The 12,823-nt window shown below is 35.6% G+C and overlaps 1 protein-coding gene across 1 annotated transcript; it reads left to right on the top strand.

Annotated features, from left to right (window-relative positions):
- Positions 1-5,006: 5,006 nt before the first annotated feature.
- Positions 5,007-8,787, top strand: LOC139127788 (fibroblast growth factor receptor 1-A-like). Its single transcript, XM_070693662.1, has 8 exons — positions 5,007-5,207; positions 5,811-5,930; positions 6,503-6,771; positions 7,041-7,260; positions 7,410-7,514; positions 7,748-7,893; positions 8,348-8,473; positions 8,728-8,787. The coding sequence occupies exons 1-8, from the start codon at positions 5,183-5,185 to the stop codon at positions 8,785-8,787; spliced, it is 1,071 nt and encodes a 356-aa protein (XP_070549763.1). The 5' UTR covers positions 5,007-5,182.
- Positions 8,788-12,823: the final 4,036 nt, after the last annotated feature.

Raw genomic sequence — 12,823 nt, 5'->3', positions numbered from 1 at the left:
AGAAAGTATGTAATATTACAAGTTCTGGTCTACGATGAGAGAGAGAGAGAGAGAGAGAGAGAGAGAGAGAGAGAGAGAGAGAGAGAGAGAGAGAGAGAGAGAGAGAGAGAGAGAGAGAGAGAGAGAGGAGAGAGACAGAGAGAGAGACAGACAGAGACAGAGACAGACAGACAGACAGACAGAGACAGACAGACAGATAGACAGACTGTGCATGTGTGCGTTTTTGTGGCCAGTATACACAATTGGTCATGATATTCGACAAAACATGTTTGTCCTCAGGCAAGGGTATCGAAACTCTACATTTGCATTTTCAATTGTTTGACCATATCAGCTGGTTTTAACTCCTCGAAGGTTATTGATAGGGTAGACGCTATTTACTGATCTAACGCAATGTACTTTGAATGCAACTGAACGCGTCGGGTCACTTGGTATATCATGCCGACAAGGCAGAAACCAAAGTCCTCTTAAAACGCTGATGTATTGCATAAGTTTGTACGCGCTATGTCGTTACTCTACAAACAAACATCACTAGGATCATTGAATGAAACACTGATGTTTCTCATATAGCTTACGAGGAAACAGCGCTAAAGTCTCCATTTATATTGAAATATTAGAAGGTCGCACAATTGTACGATTGTCTAATGGTGAGATTCGATAAATTTCTGGCGGTACACTGGTGAATGTCTTTGATGTAATTGGAAATTCGATAATTATAGCTACTGAGCACAACCGATAACTGTGGAATTCAACAGGGAACGAAAATCCTTGTTTTGTGAAAGGTATTGTTTTGTCTTTTTTTAAAATTGATGCAATGATCGAGTAAGCTTATTTTCACGGCCTCTAAAACCTCGGCTCTCTTCTTTATTGGCGTTTACAGATGTTGTCATGATAATTCTAAAAGTAACAAGAAACTGACTGTGAAATATGACCCAAATATTTTTGGTCTCTACCAACTACTTCTACAAAAGATAGAGTAAGACTACCTAAGCTGCTGACAAAATAAAAAGGGATCTGACGAAACATACGGCAGAGGAAGTTTTAATTGTACGAGCATTTCCTAAATAAATTTATGTTAACACACCTTTACTAATATTATATAGGGCTCAGCCCTTGGTGTCGCGCCAGGGGTATTGGCAATGTTATTTGTATTGATTCATGATAAAATGTAATTAATTGTTACTTCATAAACGTTTATATGACAACTATGCCCAGTTTCCCTCTGATGAAAGCAGTTCACGTAAGTACACGACGTCAAACCCTGCAGCAGAGCAGGTATAGATTTTCTGTAACGTGTAAAAATTTTGGACAAAAATTGGCATTTTTTACAATGATAACAGCCTATTGCGTTAAACAAGGGACGTATTATGCAATCATTATTATTGCAATGGTAACCGCACTGCCCACCTTCCACTTGCAAGCTGAAAACACGGTCCCTCGTGCTGAAAACTACAGCGTTCAGTCTAAAAACTGGCAATTTTTGAATCTAATTATTGACACAGGGGGCGCTTTTCTAAAATTAAATCCCAGCATTCTTTGCGTAGGCCCCCGTTCATATGCACGACAGTTTTCTCCCTTTATCGACATAAACGATATTTTGTATCGGCGACAAGGTGCATAATAACATTTACTGGCTAATAAAAGAGGTATATTTTATAAATGGCATGTTATATAATAGTAATTTGTTTCGTATTTGTTTATTTACGAGTACTCAAAAAAAAAAACATGGCGGCGCCCGTGAAAGAAGGGTACACTTCCGGTTACTCGCATAGTATATTATGAATAAGCGCATGCGTAGTCAGTAAGCCGCTGGCGCGACTATTAATGCTATAATTCAATTTAGAAGAAGAAGGGGAACATATTTTTAGGTTTAGCAAACAATGTTATATATGTTTAGTATTTATCACCGCCAATGCTTTTTCTTGTACATGTTTTCTTTCAAAATGTTGACCAATGCAGTTTGAAACGTGTCAAACAAATACGAGCTTTCGAGATTGGTAATATGTATCAAAAGCCGAACTCTGAGTATGAATCAACCAATACAAAGGAATAGGAAACGAAATTGCTATTCAAAATGACGAAGCGTGTAAGCATCTTTCGATACCAGCGATATTTTTATGCGCTTTGAAGCTCTTGATACATGTGTTGCTTGACTACAGTATTGACTTACATGACCTTTCACCCACTCTGACAAGCGAGGGCATACGTCCTCGGATTCGTTAATGCGGGAGTGGTTTTTTTATTATTATGGTAGTACCAGTTAATTCAGTTGATGTTTAGGTGAAAAACAAACTTTGATGACATTTCGGAATTTAAAGGCAGAACAAAACAAAACTAAACACAAAAAGAACACGGTAAGTAAGAAGATAAACTCCAAATTTCTAGAGACCACGCCCAACTCCCGAATTATTGATTAGTGTGATACATCATGGTCGACATAGTCTGATTCTATTTCTGTACGAGAAGAAACTCTTTTTCGGCACATAGGACAAAAGTAACGAAACTAATTAAATGAGCACGGGACTTTGTTATACAAAAATGAATTATGTGTGGACAAGAATGAATTCATGTACCTGATACTAGGAAATAGCATGTCCAATCACGCCACCTGTATTTCGGCACAAAGGACAATAGTAACGAAACTAATTAAATGAGCACGCTTTGTGTGGGTGTTTATCATGTGACGTCAACGCCACTGACTCGAAGAGCAGATGTAAATCAGTCAAACATAGCTACTGAGGGCTTAAGACTGAGTACCAGTACTGATTACATTACTAAAACAATTTCCGTCAGCCAACTCTGCGATCACAAAGTTTGCACCCATTCATTACTATGGATATGTTTGTGTTATTCAATGCCCACCTTTTGGACAAACAACATGCATCAGCAAATGCGGAAAAGCCAGATCAACAGGGTCAGTGTTCGTGTGTGTACGATAAGCCTTGAAGAATACAGCGACACCGTAACAACAATGCTCCCCTAGGTCCACCACGATTAGCAAATGTTTGTTCTTAGAATATTCATACATGATTTGCAGTTCAACTACCAAATAAAATTAATTTATTTCGTTCGATTTCCCTAAAATTTAAGCACAAATATAAACAAGTCGACAGCAATAAAAATAAGTATGTGCTGTATTGGGTTCGGGATTGAAATCAATGAATAAACGTGCAATCTTGATTGGCATTAAATGGCACTCATTACTTTAGGATAATGGTTTGTAAAACATGGTCTACTCATTTCGTACACGATGGCCAATTTGGGAGAGATTTCATTGTCGAAACGGATAAATACGATGATGATGATGATGATGCTTATGATGGTGGTGGTGGTGATGGTGGTGATGATGCTGACTATGTTGACGATAACAATGATGATAATAACATCGTAAAATCATAATTTGTTCCTCAACCTGCATTCGCAATATTCTGAATACAATTAAGTGTATTACAAACATGGTAAATATAATCATCAATCTCTTCTTTATATCTTAGGTGATCTTATGCCATTGCTTTATTATTATTATTATTATTATTATTAGGTTTTTATTTCAGACAAACTATTAAAAAATCGTCCATAGTTAAAAAAGTACAGAAAAGAAGCACACAATAACAATACACAAAGAGAAAGACACAGCATTAAAATCTGACATTAAAAAACAATAAAAATTCAGCGGTGGAACATATCATCACAAGCTTTATATCAGCACAAGCTTTACTTTCGCCGTAACCTTTGCCAATTAACCTCTGACCTGTAGTCAATCAATAGACATCCGCCTTATGTTCTCTCTCTGCCCATGTTGTTGATTTATCAACTCATTCATTCCCCTTAACATCCAGCCTTATAAAAGTTGAAATAGTTTTCCGTATCCTCGTGTCATCATATATTTACGAATGGTGGCTACCCACTCTCATCAATACAACTAGGGCTGTAGTAATAATTTAGCCAGAAGCTCTGACGTTATTTTTCTGACTAAACGGCATTTGACATAATCCTAAATCATTCCTGATTTGGTCACGAAAGTTCAACCATCTACTGATTGATTTCAATACTTTGGTTGACAAGATCAATAATTTGCATTAACAAGATATCATGTTTGATATCCAGATGTATTTGCGACATCGAAACTAAACACTAGTTTCATTATTATATTTTTTTTCGCAAATATTTCGGCCATGTCTGCCATGCCGTGCCAGATATTAAAAGTAAACAAATTAACATATATTATTTTAAGCAGCTGATAGTTACCGGTTTGAGATTATGACACTGGGATCATGTGAGGGTGATATTATAAAACCATGGCACAATTCTACGAATATCAATATCAAATTTAACAAGTTTTATTACATTCGATCACCCAGCACCTTCAAAGAACTGACAACAATCTTAGTAAAGCACAAAACCAACCGTTCATCGTTGGCCATCCGTGAGTAGTAATTATTCCCCCCTTTTCATTCACATCCTCAAATGAACGACTGCCAGAGAAAGTAACAATTGCACTAAGTTAAATTCAAGAACTTGGCTCTATCGTTGTGTATTTCTCCGTCTGGGACAATCGATAGCACGACCATTGCAAAGTTTATAATTTCTTTCAAAATTTGCTCATATAAATAAACCTTTGCCATTGTCACGATTTGGTAAGTGTTACTTTCTTTCCAATCTTCCCCATCGTCATTCACTTGTTCAGAAACTAAGAACATCAGATAATAATGTATTAGTGTCCTAAAATTCTGAAGAAATCAAGCATAACACAACTTGAAAATATATTAGTATTATTGATTGCCAATTCTTAAACAGTTGACCTTACACTCGTGTAAGTTGCAAAATTTATGTTATTGTTTTAAAAGGTAGCTTCAACCATATTGAATTGTTACAGTAACTCCAATTGTGAATTGTTCGGCTTGTCAATTTGAGTATCACACAGTGATGTTAACATATCAAAACCTTTGTTTTATATTTCAGTTTGTTAGTAAAATAATTAATCACGCATAAAGATTTTTTATTAAATGTCAGTGTACTTTATGGAGACCAGAGCAATCACCGGATCAATGAGGTCCCTAGGGTCATGTGGTAGTCAATTATTAACGAACGCTTTTACGGTTACACCGACGAACGCATTCTCGAACAGACTATGTCGACTCTTGAAGCCGTCTTACGCATGTTTATATAGGTATGAAATGTATAAATGATATCGTTGGTCTGCTTCAAAGGTAAGGAGGTAAAGATTCGGTAAATATACACATAATATGCAGAGCGATCTTCAGTAGTTGGCCAGTAAATGTTTGATCTGTGCATGTTTTGTTAGTATCTTGGTTTTAGGCACTTCACGTCTCTGTGTCTTCCCCTGCTAGCTTAAAATGCCTGGTTATTCTTACTTTATTTCTTGTTTTAATACCTTCGTCGCGACTCTTTACTACAATACTTCATATGTTTCAGTTTTCCCGTGGACGTCATGAAATATCTCTGAGATATAACAAATGCTTCATAAAAAGTGCCGCTGAGTTATATTGGATGTTTGAAAAATAAATATGTTTGAAGTCGGCAAAAAATGCAGGCTGTTAACTTTAAACCTTAAAGGAACACAAGTACGAAAAAAGTATTTAAACTTTGGATAAATTTAAATACATTTCATTGAAATACTTCTAAGATACAGTTCATGCCTAAATGTGCTTCAAGTAATCGGAACACCGTTGTATTTAATACTGACTATGGCCTTTCTCAAAGAATACCTACATTGCAATGACGTCACTAACGGAGCTTTCTGACTGAAGGGGATCTCCAAATCACAATTTGGATTTGTTGATTTTGTTTAGCAATGTCAGAAAGCGAGCCTTTCGAAGAGGATATCGCCATTTCTACGTCATTGGCAGCGGCGCTTTTAGTAACAACCATTGCTATAGTAATAATATGCAGTTTCAAGCACAGGAATTCAGGTAGGCATTACAGATACGATTGTTTGCATAAACAATAAAAAAAATAATAAAGTACAAATAGTTATAATAAATTATATATATATATATATATATATATATATATATATATATATAATATATATATATAGATAGATAGATAGATAGATAGATAGATAGATAGATAGATAGATAGATAGATAGATAGATAGATAGATAGATATCACATCATTTGGGTCACTTGATGTTTATCACCTCATTTGAGTCACTTTCCTCAATTACGCTAAATTAAATTAGTCATGTTCAGAACTTTCTGGCAATTCAAATAGTTGCATTTATATCAGGTGCTTACTTGATACTTATATATAAGCACCTGAAGAAAACTTAATACTGTAAAATCTACATATCTTACGATCGCATGTATTATTCGAGTAATAGGTACCATTATATAGCTCCTTTAATACGACTTACTGTATCACCCTTTATTTTTATTTCTTGTCTAAAGACCAAAGTATAATCTGTTCCGCTAATGAAATGATTTCAGCATGATATATAAATATCAGTAGATAAGGTTACACTTTCTTTTTTAAAACCAGGAGAGAAGAGACACTCAAAATATTCACTCTCGGATGAAATTTCTGAAGAGTCAGATCCGTATGAAGAATTACGTATTGAAACGCTTGGCAATGTAACAGTCTTGGATGATGCAGGTCAAAGATATAGCTATGACGATAATCCTGTTAACAATAACACAGTCGATATCGAGAACAATGACGGCGACTATGAATACGATTACTTAAGTGGTCAATTAGGAGACGTCCACGAGTACGATGAAGGTTTATCACCATCTTTATTGAAAAGAAAGGTGATTAATCTAAAAAAGTTGATCACTTTCTATGTAACTTATATGACTCAGGTTTTAATGCAGCTGTAACGACTCAAAATTTATAAAAAGCACATTTTCAGTGTTTTAGTCATTTTCAGATGTTTATTGATTTACTCTTGTTAAGATAAAGACGCAACAAACATAGTATGTGTTTTAATGTGTTTATCTTGATTGCACTTTGACAAGCTAAACAAAAGACAAGCAAACATTGTAATGACGTTCTTGATTCTTTATTTTCTTTCCATAAGTCTGCCTGCTATGAAGATCAATATGTCGAACCACAACTAGGTGAACAGCAAGACAATGAATACCTTGTATCTGGGCAACAGGTTTTCGAGGTTGATCGTGAAAGAATACACGTCGATGCAACATTATTTTCCGGGGATTTTTTCGAACTTCAGGAAGGAGAAGGTTGGTTTATCGGTGGAAAAGAAGGCTCTACCAAAGTCATTATCAAGCAACCAATAGGTAATTGAATTTAAACGACATTTGTGCCAAGCGCATCATTTTGCACTACAGAATAACTAAATAGCACATATTTTAATTTAAACTTTGTCATTTGCGACTTATTGTGACATTGCTCCGATTGATCGTCAACCTACTGATTTCTGTTACAGGAAATGCCATTTCTAAATCAGCTATTGAAGCTGAAATAGACCTTATGAAAACGCTGCACTTCCATGAAAACATCGACAATATCATAGCCTGTTGTACTAAATCGGGTGAGTTTAAAGGCGGTGCCATTTTTAGTAAGAATATTTTGAACCAAATACTGTATACATAAGTATTGTACTGGGAACTCCAATTCTGCCCAAGCAAGTACGTTTGTATTTGTACCTAATTTAAACGCAACCAGTAAATTCTGTATTAAATGAATTGATGTATACACATGACACTAAAGATGAAGACAAATTTTAAAAAAAATGTTCTATTTAAGGTAATCTTTACATTCCAGAACCGCTGCTCTTGATAACAGGTCGTCCAAAATTAGGAAACTTGAAGAAATATTTAGTCGACAATAGGGAAAGTGTTAACAAAAACCAGCTATTGTCTTTTGCGATTGATGTTGCTAAAGGGATGAAATACATATGCTCCAAAAAGGTAACTGAGAGAGAGAGAGAGAGAGAGAGAGAGAGAGAGAGAGAGAGAGAGAGAGAGAGAGAGAGAGAGAGGAGAGAGAGAGAGAGAGAGAGAGAGAGAGACAGAGAGAGAGAGAGAGAGAGAGAGAGAGAGAGAGAGAGAGAGAGAGAGAGATTGAGACAGACAGACAGACAGACAGACAGACAAAGACAGACAGACAGAGATAGACAGAGACATACAGACAGAGAAAGACAGACAGAGACAGACAGGCGGACAGACAGACGGACAGAAATATCTATAGACTCTATAGAAAGAGCTATAACAAACGGACTCCATGCCAAACGTTGGATTTAGAAAATTATCAAAATGAAAATACGGTCAGTAATTAGTGTAGGGGGCAGGTATATCTGATATATAAAATCATAAATAAAATATAATAACACGAAATTGTCTGTATTGAAATATACCAATGCAGGTCGTACGGAGATATCTCGCAATGGAGCACATTTCCGTTTTCGAAGGAATGAGATGCAAAATCTCAAATTTCAGCTACTGCACAGGGGTTATTGACGATGGTCAGTTCTTCACAGTCACAAATCAGGTGAAATGTAATTTACTGTCTTTATATGTATCAATGTATCTAAGCTGGTGTAACTTTCAAATTGTTTCAGGTCCCGTACACAAAATAAACATTCGTTGTTGTTTTTCTTCGTACGACCTCGAAAAGACACAACTTCCATGGATAACGTCTTTAATTAACATCACATAACACCTACATAACTTTGACTTACTCTTAAACAATATTTATTCTTAAAACACTTGTAAAATCGTTTTGTGTCTGTGTATTATATTCAGTTGGACGACTGCTACAGGGGATTGCACTGGAGAGCTTTCAATATGGAATGTACAACATGAAGACAGATATCTGGACGTTTGGTATAGTATTATGGGAAATATTTACCAGGGGTAAGTGTACCATAAGTGTGAGAATAAATAATCATTTTAAGCTACAAGCAGCGTTAGCGGGGCCAAAGCGGTTGCAAAGTTGCACGAAGGAGCCTGTGAAATTAGTTTGAAAAAATAGCTGTCTTTTTTATGTAAGACAGCCCTTATTGTGTTGAAATTTCAGGATTTAATTAGTTTTGCCTAGCCGTAGATGATGTCGTACATGGTCGGTCAAAGGTCATCCTAGGTCACCTACACTACTTTGAAAAAGGTCACGGTGCAAAGCGCAGTTTCAACCAATGTGCTTCAGCTAATGTTTTTGTTTTTGTTGTTGTTGTTCCGGAAAGTTGTTTTCATTATTTTTTCATGTTATCGTACACGTTTTTCACAAATGGTAATATGGCCATTATTCCAAATGACCGATCCAAAACATTTTAGTGTTAATTTTGCAATCACATTATCAATTCAAATACCTTCACACACTAAGTAGTACTCACGTAGAGTATGATACGTATCTTAGAATTTTTTTTTCAAAGTTCAAATTTGATTTATTTCAAAATGCAATATGGCACTAATAGTCACGTGACAGTTCACTAGTTTATCGCAAATTTAGGTCACTCACGGCATACATTCTACACAAAATTTTAAGTAGATTTACCTTTTTTTATAAAATTCGTTTGTTAAAGTTCACAAAACCCAATATGGAAGCAAACTCATGCTTCCTGTAAGATATCATAGTCAGGTGCTCAAGTACTCGTATCTGCCAATTAGCAAAGGGACGTAAAATTATTTTCATGTTTTAGGTTTTTAGTTCTAGTGTTATAAAATTGAAGAAGAAGGAGCAGGAGTAAAAGAATAAACAATCAGCAGAACTCGACCACTAACAATGATGACCGAAATCCTATTGGCTAGGACCCCTAACTGATACTAAACTTCAAAAACAATCCCCCAAAACAAAAACAAAATAGAAACATATGATACCAAAGCCGGGTCTGTTTCTACCCCTTATAACCCCAAAATACATTTCTTTATCAGCAAGCATTTAAAGATCTTCAGCACAATTGTTATGCTCATTTCAATTCTTGACCCGTCATTCTATTCAGGTCTCACTCCCTACCAAGGCTTCAAACAGACCGACGTGGTTACGAAATTAAAACAAGGTTTCCGGTTACTGCGACCTGACTCTTGTGACGAAGATGTGTGAGTTGCTATCATTGTTATTTTTAAAACTTTTCGTGTTGTAATCAGCCTCGTCTGCTCCTTGAGCATGTTTCAGTCAACTCTGTTATTGTCACTTGTTTACCATCGCAAATTTGTAAATCATCCGCATAGCATTTAATAACATTTGTTACTTTTTCACAGTTACGACACAGTATATCTAATTTATTTATCAAGACTGGCAAAGATTGATAATATTACATTAATATGTATTAATTCTTTTTGCTCTTTCATAGTTATAATATAATGTTACCTTGCTGGAGAAGACGACCAATTGATCGCCCTACATTCACAAGCCTCTTGTCAGCTCTAAAGAACATGCGGGAACAAGAAGAAGTAAGGCATAATTTGCATTCTGGGCACAAATTTGATCTTTAAATGACGTTAGTTTGAGGATGACTTACCTTTAGCTTTGCTGATGAGCTCAAGGGCAAACAAGTAGTTTGTATTTTTGAGTGATTCACTTAATATCAATTTCGTATGTTTAATTTGTAAAATGCTGTAGCGTGACATTTTATAGATTTTAATTTTTCGTTACGATTTCAATTGAAGCGACAAAAAGAGAAAGAGAGACAGTGGCATAGACAGACAGAAATACAGACAGACGGACGGACGGACTGAGAATAAGCTATCACGATAGTCATCGAATCTCTGCACCTGTAATTTAAATTTAATAAGACCAACACATTTGTGATATGTTGCGTCATCGCGTAATCGTGACATAAAACTTTTCGTCATCTCCACATGTGATTCAGACCACTGCTTGCTAGTTTTAGTGCAGGCATTCTGTGTAAATAACGTTTTTGTTCTTTTTTGTTGTTTTTTTTTTTCAACCACACTTTTTCCTTATCGAAGCTTGAATCGCAGGATTACAGCTATGGAAAACAATATACGAAATTGGACGATTTTTATGAGTCCGAATACGTAACTCCCGGACAAAAGGTATTCGAAGTCAATCGCAACCTAATACAAATAACAGATACAATTTATAGCGGCGACTTTACAGAGATTCTACATGGAATGGCTTATTTTCCCGACAACCAGGAACGTTCAAGGGAGATAGCCATCAAAATTGTAGAAGGTAATACGACATTTAAATGTTATGTCTATGATGGCTGAAGTGCATATAGGGAGACATATAAGGGTTTTTCATAAGCAGAACAACTTCTAAACAACAATAAAAATGATATAAAATGGTGAAAAAATGGACTGTTAAGCCGAACAAGGAAATAACTTCATATTGGCGGCTCTATTAATGAAAGTCATAGTACGTACTTTACTACATTTTTATTAGCATTGTCGATCATTTGCAAAATTTTGTAGTCTGCAAAAATTCCATGGTGACGAAAATGTAGTTTATCTACAGTTAATCTAGTTTTGACATTTGTTTGTGACAAAGTAAGTCCGTTCTTGTATTCATTGCTCTATCTTTGTAGAAAGTAACGACAGAACTGTTCGTGCTAGAGTGCGAAGGGAAATTGATGTGCTCAAGTCATTATCTCCCCATCGTAATGTTATTAGTGTTTGCATATTCCACAAACCGAGGTACGTTTCTGGCTAATTGGATTAAATAAGTGAAAATATCGATTTAATAAGTTTCCTTATTTTTATTTCGACACATCCATGTAGACTATAGTGCCTTTTGTGATACCAAAATGATCAATCAACCTTTTATTTCGGAGAGAGCAAGTGTGTGCATCAGGCATGTATTTCAAAATGATTACATTGTCCATTAAGTAACTTTGTGTTATACCTTGCTACATGTATGTGCCTTAAAGATGCATTTTGCTGTTCTCAAAATTGGAGTAACTGTCAATATATTCCTACCGACCGACTGCAAAATATACATACTACTTCTGAAAAGGCTAACGCGAACGTGAAATGATGGATGTTAATTTATGCAAATAATGTTTTAGTTGGTAGTAAATCACACGTTTCAGATCGACCGTATTTGATATTGGAATACGCTCAACATGGTGACCTCAGGAAATACCTTGTTGAAAACCGGAATATACTGGCTTCGGGCAATTATATAAGTTTCAGAGAAGACTGTTGTCGTTTGCATTCGATGTTGCCAATGGGATGGCATACCTGTCATCTATGAAAGTAAGGATGTTTTATTATAAGTACACGGATGGTGGTTTTACGCATACATTAAATTCATAGAGGTCCGGAGAAGGTATTGTACCGTAAGCAGGATTATTGTCTTTCATTACAGTTCACTTTGCATTCTTGAATAACGCTTTTAGTGAAATTCCTAATGACAAGAAGAAACACAAATTGTAAAGGCAATTATAATAATATGCTTGACGTAGCTCAGCATGGCACATCCTTTTAAAGCTTTTCTGCCCTGTTGTCACCAATCAAAGCACAGAGAGACACAGGTACTGCCATTGGCTCAAAATATTAAAAATGACTTTAATCCAATGCTAGTTGGTTTGATGTACTGTGCCATTCCGTATTTACAGCTATAGCCCCTTTTAAACTTAAAATGTACAGAATCAACATTTCAAACTTATTATTAAAATTGCCCTGCCATTCCGGACACCTTTTATATATAATAAACCATTTACAGCTGTTATAAAAAAGTCTCGACTCTCCTGTTAATTGAATCAACTAAAAAGAACAATGATGTCTTCCTTCGGTCTGTAAGACAGCATGCGAGGGTTTCTCAATTAAGATGTAATCAATGCTGAAAGCTTTGCCAAATATGTTCATTACAAAATAGATTTAATCGTGCGTCTTCATGTGTCGCGATTGTGATTTCCATTTCTTTCTTCAGATTGTC

Source organism: Ptychodera flava, unplaced genomic scaffold (assembly GCF_041260155.1).
Source record: "Ptychodera flava strain L36383 unplaced genomic scaffold, AS_Pfla_20210202 Scaffold_37__1_contigs__length_1687728_pilon, whole genome shotgun sequence".
NCBI lineage: Eukaryota > Metazoa > Hemichordata > Enteropneusta > Ptychoderidae > Ptychodera > Ptychodera flava.
Note: the sequence above shows the minus strand (reverse complement) of the source record. Positions and strands in the feature narration are given on the sequence as shown.

What these genes read in the sequence shown, in the direction of transcription:
- LOC139127788 (XM_070693662.1), top strand. Translation starts at nt 5,183, where the DNA reads ATGATATCGTTGGTCTGCTTCAAAG. An exon ending in TTTCAAGCACAGGAATTCAG is followed by an intron (nt 5,931 to 6,502) that starts GTAGGCATTACA and finishes TTTTAAAACCAG; the next exon opens with GAGAGAAGAGACACTCAAAA. An exon ending in TCTTCACAGTCACAAATCAG is followed by an intron (nt 8,474 to 8,727) that starts GTGAAATGTAAT and finishes TATTATATTCAG; the next exon opens with TTGGACGACTGCTACAGGGG.